The following is an 18,739-nucleotide window of genomic DNA, read 5'->3' on the forward strand; positions in this document are numbered from 1 at the left end:
CTTTTGCCACTCGCGAATCGAACACGATAAGAACCTTTCCTTGGTTAAGTGTTGATATGTGAATAATAACATATAGTTTGATTATTAAAAGTAATATTTTTAATTAAATTTGTGCAAAGATAGGATAACTTGAGCAGGCTATCAAAACTACATAAAATCCATGTTTCAACAAATACCATTATGGTGAGAGTTCTCCGAGAAGGTCCCTCCATAAAATTTATGAATACTACTGCATTTCAGATGGAGCTGCTTGAGGAAACATAAAACTTGGAAGAGTAACAATGGTCTTTGAACCCTAAGCTAAGTGCGACTGACATCAACTGGATAGGCAATGCAAATGCTAGCGCACACAAAATACAACATAAATAGCAGCAACATTTTACCCTAGATCAATGCTCTCTCCATTCAAATGAGCAACTCTGAGATTGGATTATTCTGAGATGCTTGCATAGCCATCAGTTGTGCAGCCATAGTCCTGTTAGGACACATGTTGTCAGCTTTCATCCTATCCCTGAAGCCATAAACTGGAGTCTTGGCAGTCACATAGGCCTGGAGCAAAGCTTCATATTGCTTCATTCTACCGACATAGCCGATCTCCTTCAGCCTTCGAAAAATCTTTTCAGCGTTGTGGATATCGCCCCTTTTAGCATATTGATCCATCACAGCCATAAACGAACTGTAGAAAGGCCTGATCTTCTTTTGAAGGAGTACCTTATGCAATATGGAGTCAGCTTTCTCCACCTCACCGGAGTCAATGTACAGTTTCACGATTGCATCCCAAGTCAAAGGACCAATTCGGCAACCACTCGCAGACATCTGATTCACCAGTTCCTTTCCTTTGGCCAACAGCTTATTTTCTGCATAAACCTTTAACATAGTGTTGTAGTAGGTTGTTGATTTCATTTTCTTGGGTGTCTTCTCAAAGATTTCCTCTGCTTTTTCAATTTTCCCAAGGTTACCCCAGGCCTCTATTGCAGCTATGCGTTCAGCTAGATGGGGTTTTGCATCACAAACATTCCATATTCTTTCAACGTCGTCTGCCTTTCCCAAAGCAGCATACACGGGGAGAAGAAACCTGCAAACAGCACGATTCTCCTGCACATCCTCACTTTCAATCTCTTTCAATGTTGCTTCAGCTTTATCTTTCAAACCAGCAGATATGTAAGCCTTTGCGATCACGGATTTGATCCATGGATCAGGTTTGAGGCGTTCTTTCATCATCTCCACAATTTGCTCAATACCTGGTATATCATTGACTTCGCCTTTGACGTCAATTAGAATCTTATATGTAAAGAGCGTTGGTTGTACATTTTCCTTTTCCATCATCTGGAGTATATCAGCCATCGCTTTCGGGCTTGTCCTTTTGTAGAGCAGCAACAAATGGTTACAAGTAAAAGGTGTGATCGGAAAACCAAGATCTCTGATTTTATTGAACACTTCCTCTGCTTTCTTCAAATTCACAGCAGAAACACAATTAGCCAACAAAGTACTGTAGATCAACTCGCTCCTGAAAGATTCTGGAATTTTCTCAATGTATTTTTCTGCATTCCAAAGGCCAGAAACCTTAGCAATCAAATCCAAATGAGAAGCATAGTACCACTCCCCAAGTTCGATTTGCTTACAAGTTTCCAGCCACTCAACAAACTGAAGAAGTCCAAAACAGAATTAATGTTTTAGAACATAAAATCACTGAAAAAGGATCATGATAAAAAAAAAAATAGTCCGGTGCACGAAGCTCTTGTTATGCAGGGTTCAGGGGAAGGATCCATTGTACGCAACCTTACCTTGCTTTTTGCAAGAGGTTGTTTCCAGGATTCGAACCCGTGATCTTTTGGTCACAAAGCAACAACTTTACCGTTGCGCCAAGACTCCACTTCATGAGAAAGGATCGTGATAAATGAATGTTAAATCACATAGGATCATCAAGAGAACTAAAGCAAAGTCGCCTAAATAAACAAAATGCTGGCATACAAATGTTATGAAGTTGATATTCACATATACCTCATAAAACATTCTTTTGTATCATGTAATGTTCAAAACCAATATTCTAAAGAACCAACATTCCCAACCCAAAAGATTTATAAATGTCAAACTACCATTTAAAAATCATACAGTTATGTCATTCCAGCTGCATATGAAAATTCCAGTTTTCAACAAATTATAGAAAATAAATGATAATTTGATTCAGCACATAAATTTAAAAGGCAATTGATTGTGCAAGATGTAATGGTTCTGAAAGTGAAGACCAGCTACAAACCTAATGCAACTCCAACTGTGAAAACGAAAAGATATAATGGGATGCAAAAAAAAAAAAAAATAGTTTACCAGATAAGATCACACTTTCAGCCAAAGAGGAGAGAGAAATTAAATATGTAAACAATCACAGTGATTAAGAATTTCAGTTTCAAATAAGAGTAAGTGCAAGACAACAAGGGGTTCCACAAGAGTGTGCCAATGAGTCCGTGCAAGTGAATCTCAAGAGGCTCAGGTGGAGAAAAACAAAATATTATTTTATTAGATGGCTAACTGTTAAACAGTGTGGATAGATGAAAAAAAAATCACAGAATGATAGATTCATTGCTAGTTTCAATAATATATGAGATTTTATAGTTTGTAACTATGTGATAGACATGTTAAAATTCAGAAAGTATGTCATAGATTTAGAAATTAACCTATTAAACATGCATAAATGAAATAAAATAAAACATACAGAAATTGCTAATTGGAAATACAATAGGTTGTCTGGTTTGCATAGGTTGGTCAGGACCCACTATACCTCATCCAATGCATGCTTTTGAGCTAGGGCAAGAATAAGCAAAATAATTGTTTCATGCTGGATTAAGCTCGTTCATAATATGTCCACTATCATAGCAGACGAATCAGATTAACTAGTTCAATAAATCATTTTATATATTTAAGCAAACCCAACATACTCCAAAAGCATCTAAAGACATTCACCAGCATTATCCTCATAATCATTTCCATCTGTGTTAATCACAATTATTTGGAATTGGTTGTAATGGATTATATCCCTCAGATATAAGTCATATAAAGAAGGGAGTCAAAGTCAAAGATTTCTAAACATGTTTGACATATATACAACAAACTGCAATATAATCACCGTCTGATATAAAGCAGTGGGTTTTTTCTGTTCCCAAAACATTCTCATTGGTAAAACTAAGCAACTCAACTCTACTAGTTCCTGCCTTAGTTCACAATAGCATGAAAGACAGAAAGAGGCAATGAGATAGCATTAGATTCAAAGATTTTGCAGCATTCTCTCAAAGCTTTCTTTTAACTTTAGATAAGGCAATAGTGAGCACATAAGCATGATGTCAACTTTCCTTGATGCATATACCTACTTGTACGACCAAATGTTGGATACAAGGAATCAATATTTATCATGTTTTTTCCTACCCACTTGTATTTCTTTGCTCCCTTCTGTTTAGCTTTTCTCACAGCCAATTCTCAATGACAATGAGTACCATCATGTATCACATTTGGTAGTAGCCTAATTCTGAATGAAGTTTTTTTTTAAAAAAAAACTGAGGATTATAGGACGTCTTGGATGATATAAAGTAGGGAAATCACTACATGCAATTTATCTAACAGAATACAGATTACCATTTATATTATACAATAGTATGATCAACGATTACCGCATTGGATGATATGAAGTAGCACAAAAAAAATAGAGGAAGAGAATTTTATAGTGGATGTGGGATGCTACATAGTGATGCAGTATCAAGATGAATAAACTTTGAGAAGTGAACCAATTTAACAAAACTGAGGATTATAGGCCCCAACCACAATCAAAGATACAATAGTTCCTATGATTTGGTTATACAAACAGATAGGGAAAACACTAGTCCACTTTGTTATGATAACTGTACACAAAAGGCCAAGTTTTATCTTCCATTAGTATACCAAAGTTCAAAATATTTTATAGAAACATCAAATTTCATAGAAACTAGTAGGTTAAACTACAGTCACCTGCAGTGCCATTGGGTAGAGTCGTCGCCTCTTCAGGATACGCAAAGCAAAAGATATCTCACCTCGCCCTAAAGGTTTCCCTTCCTCAACATATTTATCAAGTGCATTAATTAAAGATTTTCTTGGAGTTCCTGTTATTGTCTTGAAAAGTTGATAATGAGAGAGTCTTGGCCCTCTTTTTACCCCACCTTTATTTGCTTCATCATCTCCCAAATCAAGTGGACTTTCTGCAGCTTCATCATATTCTTCGTACTCCCCCCCTAAGACATCATCTTCGTTTCCTGAACCATCCACAGAATCAGTAGATCCAGGTGGTACCTCCATGCTAGAAAACCCATCTTCTAGATCATTTTCCCTATCACTTGAGTTTGCTCCGGCCTGAGAAGATAGATATCGAGTCCAGAGGAAAGGCTTCCGAGAAATAGGTCCACGAGAATATGACTTCAGTTGCACTAAGCTGCTAGTTATATTAGAACATTCCAAGTAAATGCAGTTGCTCCTGCAAATTGAATGGGAAAAATTAGTATACTATTCTAACCTTCAACACAAAAATCACAAATATAGGTTTATGCATTCTCATGAATTGAGACTACTCTGAATCTCCAGAAAACAAAGACAACAAAAAGACGCATTAAAAAAAACTAGGATAATAGCTCACATTAGCAACGAAGCACTTCATTTAAGTTCACACAAATTGAAAATTACAGGCTCTCCATTCATGGATGTCATAGTGTTTTTACAAGAGATCATCGAAGTTTGTCAATCATAGTAAGTTGGCTAGAACTTCAACTTGGGGATTGTAGCGACATTAATGAACTATAGATTCATACATAAAAAAGAAATATAAGTCAACCTTATCAAACGAGATTAATGAACTATAAAATCAACCATCAAAAAATTAACACATAAATTAAGAATTGCCCCCATTGACAACAAGGTAGCCTCCATAATGCTAATTTTATATTGACTTAATAGATAGGCAACTAATATTAATTATTTACCTTATACTGTAACTAGCATACTTTAACATTTCCATTCAGGATATTTCTTTTCCTAGGGGAAAAGAAAACAAATTATCTTGGATTAAATTAGCTATAATGTTATTGTCATACTTCTATCATTAGGTTTTGTTTTATTCTTGAAATCTATAGTCCAAAGGAAATCTGCCTGGTAAGTGAAAAAATGCAATGCACCTATTCTTGTAGGAATTTTACAGTTCCTGTTTTCTTAACTCAGCATTTAACTGGATCAAGGCATTGGACTGTTCAAAGGCAACTATCAAGACCCTTGTAAACCCCCATGTAAGATTAAACAAGTTGAGATGCAAATTTGATCGTGTGTCAAGTGGTAGGGTAACATTACAAAGATCTAAACTCCACTAACAAGTAAAACACTACAGGACAAACATTTAGAAACTTTTACAATGATTTGTTCCTCTTTATTCTAGAAACTCAGTCACAAAGATACATACTTTTTATCTCCATGCCTCAGCTCAGTTGCATGACTCTTTGACAACACAAGAGAATCTCCATTCTTCATAGAGTTTGAATTTCCATTTTTATCACATGCCACAGAACCTACTAGTACTTCTCCATTATTCAACTGTAGATGAAAGCACAACAAGTAAATTAACGAAAGAAAAAGATCTCAAGGAAATGAATGAGTTCAACTGGCATTTGGAGAATAAATATTATTCACTTAATTGACAACTAGTCAAATGAATAGCAACAAAAGGAGCAATTTGGATGCCCAAATTGCACATAAGCTCAACAAAAAAAAAATAGATCTTAAGCAGAAGAAGCACAGATAAATTACTGAAAAAAGATATTAAAAATAAGCTACAAGTATGCAGGTGTGATATTGCAATATTAGGAGTATAACAATGTAAATACACAAAACTCCCTGGTAGGCTTAACAAATATAGCTTAGATGATCTCAATATCTATTAATTGTTTGGGAAAAAATTGTCCACGCACCAACCAATCATAGCCATATAGTTTGATGTAAAATTTAAAAAGAAAAAACATCAGTAGCAAACAACACAAACCAAATGGAGTTTCTTTTCTCTGACCCAAGGAGTAAGCGTGCTTTAAATTGAATTAGCCAATGTCTCTTCAATGTTGAATGGCTGTCAAAGATACCTCTTCAAGCAAAGTCTGCTCGAAGTTAATTTGTGCAGACTCCTTAGAGAGAAACAAAGTTCAAAAGCAATAAACAGCTTGATGAATATTAATCGGGCAGACAACAACAACTAGAGGGGCATACTATCGAAGCATCACTGATCTGTATATCATGTTACAGGACAAAAAAAAAATGTTTGTGGACAAAACTGTGACAAGTAAAGCCTGATTTAATAGTGATATCTGTTCCTTTCAGATTCCTTAGTAGTGTCGAGGATCATAACATGGGCAGTAGGATAACAGCCAGAAAATATCCAAACCCAACATCAAAATATTGCGTCGAGCATACAAACTACAATCTCTGATATGAATATCAAAATTACGAGAAAAAATAAAAACGTAAACATTTGATTTAATATCAAATGGCCAAACATTAGAAACACCAAACTTAAAACAATTCTTCCGTGGATGCATCATCAAATGTTCCATTGCAGAAAACTCAATCCGCACTTGGATGTTCAACATAATATTGACCAAAACATACGACTATATGGATATGCAGCTAAGATTTACAACTGAAAACCAATGAATCCCAATAAGTGGCAGAGTTAAGATCATTCTTCGACAGAGGCAGCCAAGTCGGAGTAGAATGAATGTAGGCGATCAAAAGCCATGGAGCAGATATTACTGACTCTCGGTGAATAAGGAACAATAGGCATAAACAAGCGCGTATCGTTACCGAGTAGCAAGCAAGGGCTCATCATCGAAATCAAAGGCGAGTAAGATCAAGGCTAAACTTCGATCACCTTAGTTATCTTCTCCGAGTTGAGGATCCCGGCGCTAGTTTTGTAGGGCGGGGCGATCTTCTCCACAAGAACACGGTTAAGCAAAGTAATCTGACGCTTCGCCATTGACGGCCAAGAAAAGCGGAAGTAGTGGCTGCAGAGACTCCAGGCGACGCTGAAAGGTCGAGGCTGAAGGGCTTAAGAAAGGGTTATCGAAGAAGGTAGATTACTGAAATACCCTCGTTGGGTTTAGTATCACATTCAAGAAGGGACAAAACTGGAATTTCAACGGCTGCGTCTTGCCCTCTTCTCTAGGTTTACAGGTGCGGTAAGAGTATATTGGGCTTATTTTGTGGGCTTGGCCAAACTCAAAACTGAAGTAAATAGTAAAGGTAACTAAAAATTATAAATAATAGAAATTTTTAATTATAAATTATATGGAGTGGGCCAAGCCCACTAAAGCCCGATACATTCTCCGCGTTCTAGAATCTCTATGCTATAACCCTATATACTGCTAAATTTCTAATTTTACCCCTTCGTTCCTGCCTCAGAAATCCAATAGCAGAACATGATGAGGGCATTTTGGTAACTTGCTCGGTTCGATTTCCCTTTCTTAAGCCCTCCCCTTGTACCATTCGGGATTTCCAGCTCGAGCAGCGGCCCAAAAGGTGGTCTTTCTACGTCTTCTGCAGTCGCCGCCACTTTAGCTTCTTGTGGCCATCAATGGCGAAGCGTCTGCTTCCTCTGCTTAACCGTGTGCTCGTAGATAAGATCGTCCCTCCTTCCAAGACCAGTGCCGGGATCCTTCTCCCGGAGAAGACAACCAAGGTGATCATAATCATTATTTATCCTTGATTTGGATTATTTACTCTCGCTTGGTATTTGTCAGTAATACATGGTTGTTTATGCATATTGTTTCTGATTCACTTTGAGCCAGTGCAATCTTCTACGTAGGGTTTGACACTGAGTTAAGTTTTGGGTTTTGGAGTTGCATTTGAGCACTGCTTTATCGATTTTTTTATTTTTAATCACACATGCAGAGATGGACCAACGAACCTAAAAGACTCCGTTTGTGGTCTCGAAATGACACTACAAAGCTGTAGTTGTCGTTTTTGATGAGTATAAACTTGAATGTCGACAACTTTTTTATTTATACCAGCAAGGGGTTGCCATTGGGTGATCGGTTTGTCATTAGCAATTTGCATATTTGGCGATTCTCCTTCCAGTCAAAATCGTTGGAGCCGTTATGCTTTTGTTTAGTTAATTGTATCCTGTAGTTTAAGTAGCTGGATGTGAAATAACACCATAATGCGTTTTGAGACTGAATCAGAGAGTAATTTAAATTATTGATCTTTTGACAGTACAAAATTAGGATAAAGGGTAAGTTGGAAGCACATAAATTCTTTTTAAAAATAGCTTTGGTTGAAGCTGCATACATTTCTTTGCTCTTGGTTCCTCTAAAATGTTATGCCTCTCATTTTGGCAACAAGGAAATGGTCTTGGTATCCAGATTATATCATTGCCACTATTGTTTGTCTGTGTGTAACAATTCATACACAACCGGAATTGAACATGGGCAAGTTCTATGTTTTGTCAGTGAATTAAATAACCATCAATAGGTGCGGTTAAAACCAATTTTACTTTTACGTAATCAAGATGAGATGAAAATTGGGTTTCCAATAATTTTTACAGGAGATTATTTGCCTAGGAAGAGAATATGGATAATCATCCTAACATGCATTTATATTGAGTGCTTTAATCAAATAATAAGTCTAAAAATAATAATAATAGCCAAGGACTAGCTTTCAAGTTTCAGGTACACATAAAAAATAAGCAGTAGGTCTAGAGCTTGTGCACAGTTGATACAAATAAGATCCTAGTAAATCATTTTTAACAATTTTGTTGGATTGACTTTCTTTAAATCTACCTTCCTAGGCGGATATGTATATTAACTTTTTGCTTAGTGACCTATATTTATTTTTAAACTCATATTTAGGTTTGGGGTTTACATCTAGTTCTTATATTAATATATCACTTTTTGTATTGAACTTTGCAACTGTATTTTACTTTATCATTTCTTCTTGTCCGTTGTAATAAGATGAGCATCTTTAGTTCCAATTAAATTGTTTAAATTACTATATTTGGACAATACTGGTGGTAAAGTTTTTGACTTCAATTCATTATACCAATTTGCCTGTTAATTCCTCGTTGAAACAAATATTAGCATGTGCTATAATGTATTTTGCATGATTACTAGACATCGCTGTAATTTTCCATGCAGTTGAACTCTGGAAAAGTTATAGCGGTAGGCCCTGGAGCACGCGATAGAAATGGAAATATCATCCCAGTCACTGTGAAGGAAGGAGATATAGTTTTGCTGCCAGAATATGGTGGAACTGAGGTCAAGCTTGGTGATAAAGAGTATGTTTAACTTACCTATATGATCCTCTTCTCTTACAATCACATTGCAAATATGGTAAAAAAGAGTAGGATCTGAAGATTTAGCATGTTTGAAAGTTAGAGGGGGAAGATTTCTTCGTCTACTTGAGTGCGTTTTTCATGATTAGTTGTTTATATTTTTTGGTCATTATCAGTTAAATGAATTGATTTCTTCCCTCCACTCCTCACTTCCAAAAGGTTTAAAATGTTTCTGATTTTTAATTAATTATTTTTCCCCGCCACCCTTATGTCTTCCTCCCTCTCAAGGAGACATACTAAAAGAAGGATACGGCTAAACATAGCTTAATTAAGTAAATGAAACCATTATTAATGCCCTAGTTTCATACTCTTTTTTTGTATTTTATCTAATTTGTTAACTAATGCTTATCTTCTGTCCCTAGGTATCACATCTTCAGAGAAGACGACATTCTTGGTACCCTTCATGACTGATTTCCTATAACATTAAGTTTTCAGTCTGGTTTGTAGTGTCCTTCCTTGAGGTTGTATTAGAAGCTTTGAACGTTTGAAATCCTACTCTTGCTGTCATTTTTCAATCATAAGTGATGGATCAAAGTGTCATTGACTTCAAATTTTGGAATAAACTCTTTTGATAACTAATTGGGTTCGAGTATAGAAAGATTTTAGTTTGACTCTGAGTTCGAGTTTTTTGTAAAAATTAGTGAAAGGAGTGATGCAAGGGAAATAAAATTATAGCAAGTGTATGAATAAATGAATAAATTCTGAGAAGATTTTACAAGAAAAAAAAACCATCTACAAGCTTCGTTTTAACAAGATTTACCAATAGCTTCATATTTTATTATATTTAAAATAAATTATCAATGTCGGTCTTGTGTTAAATACATAGTAAATTGGATCCCTGTTGAGAATCTTGCAAGTCACAACGTTTGCAATAATGATACCTCGTAGCCTCAGATAATTAGATTTAAAATTTGAATTTTTAACGGAAGATTTTCCGTAGTAATAATGCAATGATTTGCCTTCCAATAAATAATCAAAAGACCTAAGATTGTAGAAGATTTTTTCTCTAGTAAAAAAATGGACCTAAAAACTTGGAGAGCACTTTCCAAGTTACCCATAAAAAACTTCTAAAGAGGGCTCAATCCTGATAATATAGCAGAATGTAACCTTTAAATAAAATACGGTTTATTCAATTTATAAATTTAATGTTCATTTTATAACTAAAAACATTTTGGAATTTCATTTTCTTTTTGCGAACATAAATAATATGAAATCTCAATTTGTCCCTTCATTAAACTATTTTCTTCCTTTTTTCAGAAAAGACTTCATTAAACAATTTTGATACAAAACACATTTTTGAAGAACGGTAATGACAGGATGAGAGAGGAAACGGAAATCCGGAAATTGTCTGAGAATGAAAGGGGTTGAGGAACAGAAACGAACCCCAAAACAAGACCACATATTGGCTGTTGAGACCCCTCTTCTCAATATGATAGTTTCACAATCCAACATCAACAGGCAAGAACCAGGGCAAAGAAACGAGGGGATGCCATACTCCATTAGCATGGCTTCGGGAACTACACACAGTAATGCACCACTCCACTGCGCCAGCAACCGCACAGATTGGCTGCAAAATAAACAAGAAGAAAAGTTAAATTATTAAATTAGATTATTTTTTTTTTGGCAATCGCTTGGGAAAGAATGGCCAAGAGCAGGTTGAGGTCACAATTCACGAAGAGATTGAAAACTTTACTACGGTCGTATGCACCAAGGTTCAGGATAAGACTACACTTACAAACGTAGAAATCATACAAGATCTGACCAGTTTGATACATCCTCAAGAGCTTTAAGCCAAGATAGGTTAGGAACAGGGACATTTGGATCTGGCACATTGGTAGGATCCAATCTGACCCGAGCAAGTGTAACCTCCCGTCTTGTATTGCGTCTAACCTACATGGTTACATGAAGACCCAAATTATGAACGATTATGTTCACCCGTACTGTCAAAGCTGGAGCATATGTAAATGTTACCTAACACTCGTGATGGGAGAAGAGAACAGGATTGCAAAGTCGTGATCGTCCTGGAAGATGCAAAACAACCATGGCAGATTGCATCAATTTCAGTAGCATTATTTCCCAGTGATGACTTCAAAACCTAGATGAACCTGACAAGAAATACACAGCTGAGTTCAAATTCTTTTAGTTCTGTCACTATGAAAAAACCCCTGATAAAGAAACAGAATGTATAGCGTGTCCCAGAATGTGACGAGACTTTTACAAAGGGGCACAAAACAATACGTCAGAACATTCCTGATATTTTTTCAAAATTTCTGATCAGATCTTATTACCAGTGATTATTTTGTTTTTTTATCAAATATGAGACTGAAGTTTAGATTTCAGACCTTAGAGAGAGGTATCAAGAGCTTTCTTATGAGGTTATTAAGTAAAGGAAAAAAAACAAGACGGTTTGTTAACATAAATTGATACGAGACCAAGAAGATTTTGCAAACTGCTTCCTCAGGCCATGGGCTCTGAATGAAAAATTATGAGAACAGAACAGAGGAAGAAAGCTTTCCCACCAAAAAAAAAAAAACAGAAATCAAATAGGTACACAAATTGATTTGTATTTTCAAATTACATATGCACCCTGTATACTATTTCTCTTGTAAGTATCATGTTTGGACTGAGATTGAAAAGGCTTTCAAAATAGCAAACTATAGTTATAAAAAATCCACAACTAAAATTCCTAAACTGTCACATAGCAATTAACATTAATAGAAATCACCTTCTATTGACAGAAAAGCAATCAAGTATATATGAGAGTTACCTGGGTAATGTCGTTTCTCCTGAATGACATTAGCAATCAACTCCCAGAACAAAAGCAATACCAAATTCACCAATGGACAGGATCTAAGTTGAACACAACATAGCAACATTCATGGATAAGGAGAAATTACCTCCCTCTGCAAACAAAAAGAGAATCATTTAACACAGGTTCCTTAAAATAATAAAATGGATAAGTGAAAGCATGAAAGCCAGTATTGGACCTTCTTAAAACTGAACTAGCTACACGTTGCACCAATAGATCTCAGGTAAACACAATAAAAATGATTGATTATTACAGGGAGGGGTAGTTATGCGAAACTTTGTGGGAGTTAAGGTGCAGCATTGTAGAAGTCAGGTATGTTAGTGGAAGAAAACTTAGTGTTAGTGGAAGAAAATTTAGTGTGTGGTGTATGGTAAGAGAGTGTGTTGTGTGTGTGTGTGTACACACACACACACACCACTGGTTTACTCAACTTGTCTCTTTATCTCTATGAAGATTGCATTATCACTTTTCTCAACCAAGTCACTTTTCCCCTTCCACGTTAGTGCAACATAAAGGCTGTGGTTGCTCAGTAGCCTCCAAATCCAATCAAGTGTCACCTCCAGCTGATCAATGCCAGCAGTCTTCACCAGATCTTACATTTACTCCCATACCATAAACTCATTTATAAACTTGATAAGACTTTATGCAAGTATCATATTTTGATAAGCAACTAAATTTTTAGTTGTCAAATCAAGTAAGAGTTTTATTCAAACACAGGTTTTGACTGAAATCCAACTTTAATCATAATTCAAGTTTTCACTTTTTACCTCTGGATGAACTTGAGCTCAATGACAGTGAAATTCAAATGAACTACACTTGAAGTCAATGCTACAGTTTCAATAGATCACAATGTCCTCATCCGAGTGTCCCTAGGTGGCTATGCTAATGAGTGAAACTTCTAACCATGACAGCTTAACAAGCACCATGCACTCACATTCTAGTAAAGTCTTCAGTAAAGCTATACCAATCAATGAAAGCAACATAGTAAACCTAAAGATAATCAAGTAGATCTTGAGATAAAACTCTATCTAAACAACAAAATTTCCATCTGAAGTTGCTTCTCTTTCTATTACTCTAAATCCAGAATTCTTGATCCTCACTAAATCTACTTAGGCAACCAATCTAAATTACCAAAATAAATGATTGGAAACCAAGTAATGGCACATAGATTGTAACCTGAAAGTTTCATCAAATAAATGAAAAGCCTTGCCACTGGCACCTTTCTAGGACCATTTCTTCTTGTTTAGGCTTGCAAACCAACAAACTCTAGATAGTGACTACAGGTCTGTCATTTGGTCTTAGCACCACCTTTGCCAAAAAGTATACTAGATTTATGTTCAAAAGGAATATCCCCAAAATACCAAGTATTCTTGCACCTAAAATACATATAGAGGCACTTGCATCAAGCGGATAAAATGTACTGTCAAATACAATAATTCCAAAAAACATCAATGTCTAGAACAATATGAGAAGTCAAACAAGCACTTCAGAAACTATTCAATCAAATTCTGAGGACAGTAGAAAATACTTGCCTCTATGATTTTGATCATAGACAGCCCTTCTAAGATTCTGGTCATACACAGCAGAACGACTCCAAGCATATCACCTCTCCACAATGTTGGCGGCCTATCCTAGATCCTCCACTCGAAGATTTGGGGCTTGATCTTGATTCTCTTTTAGTGTGAAGGTATTATTTCATATAATTACAGACTATTTGGAAAATCCTTCGATTGGGTGGAGCTATATTACAGTCCCCAATCTTTGGTCCACAATTTCAGATCCCCATACCCACATCAATTGAAAGATTCAGAGGAGACTTCATACAGATTATTCTCATGGTATCACGGGAGAACTTCAGGCAAGCTAACAGAAAATTAAAATGATGAAAGGAATCTGGTACAGACTTGAAAGCAATCCAAGCGAGTGAAAATGAACAAGAGAACATTGTCAGCCATCATGAAGGCTTATTTCACATCATCCAATTAGATAAACTTCAATGAACCATTTACGAAGAAAACAATCTCCATTCTGCGTATTTTGCAACATCATAACAGAACCATCTTATCAACTCTTAGTGGAATTGGCCAACTGTGGTTTGTTTGCGTATGCATCAATCTTCATATCGAATGACAGACAAAACACTTGAAAACAGCTAAGAAGTGTGCCAAAGAAAGAAGAAAGCTAACACCTGATGGTAATAAATCAAGTCTCTAATCCAACTCATAAGAATGTTTGGAACTCTTCAAAATGAATGCATAGCATTTGATAGGAGACGTTGAACAGGTTAAAGGATAAATGGTGAACTGTAGCCTAATGCTCCTTACACACGGAGGAACACATGATCATCCTGCACTACATAAGGCAAAGATATTGGCTATATTGCCATACAATGTTGTGTTAAAATTAGAATTCCCATCAATCAGCTGAGGAGATGGACTAAATCTTCCAATGCAAAAAGTGTCTCCTGAATATTAAATCATATACATTTTCCTGACAATAACCTCCACTTCCGAGCCACCTTTTGCTTAACACTATGACTATTAACTTATTCAAGTAAAATCTGAGTTTTTTTTCGCAGTCTAATCAGTTTTGAAGAACTAAATCTCCTCTTCATCTCAACCAATATCTACCAGAGCCCCAATACTTCTGTAACATAAGCAACCAAAAAGAATATATGTATATATATATATATATATATATATGTAGCTAAAGCATATATTAATTAACATGAAGACACTAAGATGCACTTCCCAACCTGCTGAAACTTTCATCACTTCATCCTTCATAACCTATCTCATGAAAAATTATGTATACGCTTTAACCCTTGGTTAGCTTGACTGAATTCATCTTCATCAAGGTTGCATTCCCATTGTCCATGAATATAAAATTGTTTACTATGAAAATGGTTTTTCCCTGCCAGACTATCTTAATGATTAGCATCAAGTCTAATAATAAATTCACTTCTAAATATACCTAACAAATTAAGTAATTTGGAAAATCAACCAAAAGAATTCACAAGATACCCATTTCCACAACATGAGAAACAGATAATCGTAACATCTGGATAGCGCACTATGTAAAGCAAATGAAAATGTTAACAAAAACTATTAATTCTTTGGCAAGCTTAAGATTTCAAGTCCAAGAACATTTTCCTCAAACACTGATAAGCATTAAAGAACTGTATCTCTGCTACATTTCACAGACCACCACCATTTCCATAAACATTAGCCAAAAAATAACACAATAGATGCGACAAAAAATAATTAATTATCATGTCATGCAGGACTCATAGTACATCTAAATTCAAACAGCTAATTTTTTTTGTTGCCCTCGCACCTTCAAATGCCTAACCAATCACATTAGAGTTCACACAGACTAAGAATGGTGAACCATTACTGTCCAATAATAGTAATCCACTGATACTGCTCAGTTATAAATGCAAGCATCCAATAGAATGTTCCCATTAAAGTTCAACAAGAATGGAGCACCGGTGTTGGTGACATAGGAAGGATATAAGATAAAACCAGTTGTGTCTAAAGATCTCATTCCATGTTGGTCCTGAAATCACTTCCACGTAAATCTAGACTCATGCAAAAGAAAGTGAGGTGATTCCACATTCTTCCTCAATGATCTTCCAAATACTATATGTATAATTGTATACGTAAAGTTGATTAAGTAACCACTTATTCAAAAGCTCGAGTTACAAGCCAATCTATACATTTATACCTGTAAAATTCCTCACACATATACTCCATTTGTGAATGTATATAATTCACTTGACAAAGTTAACCTAAAACATGAATTAAATATCAAATGCAATTGAATATATGGGCTATTGCTCTAATACCATGTAAAGTTGGTTAACCAATTGCTAATTTGAGTTAGTACCATGCTAGTAAAATGGCCTAGAAATGTACATTGCATCCTTGATAGCATATTCATTCCTTCAGTGTTAATTGAAGGCAACAATGTGAATACAACATCATGCAATGGCTTGTAGAAAACAAAATGTTAACCAACATGATTGACGCATAATTAATCCACAAAACAATCTAAAAATACAGTATAAAAGTAGATTGAGAACCACATAAAATATATTTGACATCCCATAATTCCAAATTAAAATCATATAGAGCATGCCTCAAACTGACTAAAAATGAAGATAATAAGTGATGTTATCTAGCTTCTGAAAAGCAGTCTTCTGAGTGAACTGGTGGAGCATGCACCAATTGTGAAGCTAGAAAACCATCTAAATGTCTAGTGTGCAAGCATCAGCAATAGAAATAGCATAGATCCTATTTAGAGGGTAATTGAACTAGATTCTCAACGACGAGCGAGGTGAGACTTGCTGATTGCTCCCCATGATCCAGAGCCAGCACCGTACAGATTAGTCTTATCAGCAACAGGCTGTGAAAGATACAGTGGAAAAGCACATTAATAGCTATGAATCGCCAACTTGGTACTGAACTGAATCTCCAAAGTAAACTTACAGGCTTAATGCCATATTCATATCCATATGTTGAAGGATAGGCTCCTTCAGAGCTGCCAAGTTTAGTCCCATAACTTCCGCCTTCAGTAAACCGTCATACAGCAAAGTTAAATAAAATCAAATGGGGAAAGTTCAGACTCCAGAATTGACTTTAATTTTTTTAAAAGAAAAACCTAAGCCAATGCAAAGAAAACATGCGGCACTGAAAAAAAGATTGAATGAGAAATCATCCCAACAAACTTGTATACGATAAGCACAATCTGCTAGCAGCATCACTGAAAATTTTTACTTGGTTTGTATAAATATTCAGCTTTAGACTATTGTGTAAAAATACCCTGATCTTGAATTGCTGACAAGGATAGCTAATGGTGATTGAAGCTAATAAGAAAAACATAGGAGTATTAGAGCTCAGCAACATTACTTGCAGCCTGTGTCCTCCCCTCAGCACTAGCCAATTCAGCACGTAATTTTTCAATCTCACGCACCATGGAAACCATGTTCTTCTCCATTGATTGTCTTTGTTCCATCAGTTCAAAGTTTGATTTCTTTTCATATTCAACAGACATCCTACACAAAGAGAAGTGTGAGTTTAAGCAAAGAGGCATGGCAGGAGAAGAGCTGTGCAGTTAGTCAAAGTCTAACCGAAGATGCATAAGTTCTTGATGAAGCCCATCAATTTCAGCCTTCAGAGCTGGGATCTGTTGATTATCAGATTGAGCCCTTGTCAGATCGTGCGTAAGAGAACGAACCTGATTGTTGAGCTCTTGTCGAATAGTAGTAAGCTTCTTAATTTCTGTCCGTAGTTCTGTGACCTCCTCTCTCAGAGGTTCAGTAGCTCTCAGATCAGCTTCTAGCTTTAATCCTTTTTCAATCAGGTCCCTTGTGTGAGCTTCTTTCTCAGCTTGGATATCTGAAATCACCAAGTTCATCCTGTGAAGTTCCTCCCTAGCAGCAGCCAACTCCCGGTGAAAAGTTGCACGATCCTCCGCTAGCCCACAGTTATCTGCCAAAAGCCTCCTTATGTCCATCATTTGCAATTCAAGTTCCTCTTCAAGTGCTGCTGGGTGAGGAGGCTGGGGGAAAGGTCCACGAACAAGTGGTCCTGGAGGGGCGGGATAACCACGCCGAACCTCTTCAAAAGCTTGGCGACGTCCACGACCTCTACCAGCCATCTGGATCTACAATCAGATGAAGTCAAGCATCTACACAAAACATGTATGATTTTTTTTTTGTGCTTCAGTAAAATCACTGAATTCATTTCGAAATATCTTTTTTAAAAAAAAAATCAAATCAGAAGTATGAACTCAATTGCAACTTGTTGCCACCAGCAAATTTGTCATGCCAATGACAAATCGAAAAAACAAAAGTTCCAAATCTATAAGATCTAAACAAAACCGTCTCGTAAATATATAGCACCCCAACAAAAAGCGTTTCCTTTAAAATGCATGGATTAAAATTGGTTCACACAGAAGAACTATTCTCAGCTTTCAACAAAAATCTTAACAATTCGAAATACAGAACATCAGCTTTTAATAACTAAACAAAGATAAATAACATGATGAACGGAAGAAAGGAAAAAAAAAACATAACAAAAACGCCTAAGGGAATCTGAGCGATGAAAAGAACTTACTCTAGGCTTCTGCAGATTACTCTTTGTTAGATCTAAACAGAATCGATGAGAGGCGTTCATCTACCAATAAAAAATCGATGAAAACTTACGGATATCGAGGGCGGCGAAGCTTGTGGAAAGAGGCGGTGGGTCGAAGGGATGGGAGCCGATCGAATTCGCGAGAGCACCGGCGAAACCCTACGCAAGCCTGGGGCTTCTATTTCGACCGGGAAATTTGCATATCTGCCCTTGCAACATGGATACTTCCTTTTTTTCATCAAATTTTCATTTTCAACCTCCAAATACAAATTTTCTCCGTATTTACCTCGCAATGCCCTGGGACTAGTGGCCAAGCTATACACTTTTCGTTTTGTAACCCCAAAAAAAAGTAGTGCCCCTTATTTTTATTACGGCATTTTAGTAAAAGTTTCAGTATTATTCATTTAAATACCCAAC

The 18,739-nt window shown here is 36.1% G+C and overlaps 3 protein-coding genes across 4 annotated transcripts; 1 reads left to right on the forward strand and 2 right to left on the reverse strand.

Moving 5' to 3' along the window:
* Nucleotides 1-148: 148 nt before the first annotated feature.
* Nucleotides 149-7,099, reverse strand: LOC121998153 (pentatricopeptide repeat-containing protein At1g80270, mitochondrial-like). The gene is made up of 4 exons (XM_042552923.1): nt 6,920-7,099; nt 5,465-5,595; nt 3,994-4,492; nt 149-1,644 (listed from the first exon to the last, which is right to left on the reverse strand). Exons 1-4 carry the CDS (start codon nt 7,022-7,024, stop codon nt 406-408), a joined length of 1,974 nt encoding a protein of 657 aa, XP_042408857.1. The 5' UTR covers nt 7,025-7,099; the 3' UTR covers nt 149-405.
* Nucleotides 7,100-7,541: 442 nt separating this feature from the next.
* LOC121998154 (10 kDa chaperonin, mitochondrial-like) lies at nt 7,542-9,955 on the forward strand. The gene is made up of 3 exons (XM_042552924.1): nt 7,542-7,726; nt 9,180-9,319; nt 9,739-9,955. Exons 1-3 carry the CDS (start codon nt 7,622-7,624, stop codon nt 9,785-9,787), a joined length of 294 nt encoding a protein of 97 aa, XP_042408858.1. The 5' UTR covers nt 7,542-7,621; the 3' UTR covers nt 9,788-9,955.
* A 6,265-nt stretch (nt 9,956-16,220) lies between these two features.
* LOC121998155 (protein FLX-like 3) lies at nt 16,221-18,529 on the reverse strand. 2 transcript variants are annotated; one of them, XM_042552926.1, is made up of 5 exons: nt 18,394-18,529; nt 17,317-17,846; nt 17,096-17,241; nt 16,676-16,755; nt 16,221-16,592 (listed from the first exon to the last, which is right to left on the reverse strand). In XM_042552926.1, exons 2-5 carry the CDS (start codon nt 17,844-17,846, stop codon nt 16,509-16,511), a joined length of 840 nt encoding a protein of 279 aa, XP_042408860.1. In that variant the 5' UTR covers nt 18,394-18,529; the 3' UTR covers nt 16,221-16,508. The 2 variants fall into 2 exon arrangements, with proteins under 2 accessions (XP_042408860.1, XP_042408859.1); XM_042552925.1 differs by having other exon boundaries at nt 17,317-17,852.
* Between the last annotated feature and the right edge of the window lie 210 nt (nt 18,530-18,739).

The sequence above is a fragment of the Zingiber officinale genome, chromosome 6A (genome assembly GCF_018446385.1).
Source record: "Zingiber officinale cultivar Zhangliang chromosome 6A, Zo_v1.1, whole genome shotgun sequence".
Taxonomy (NCBI): Eukaryota; Viridiplantae; Streptophyta; class Magnoliopsida; order Zingiberales; family Zingiberaceae; genus Zingiber; species Zingiber officinale.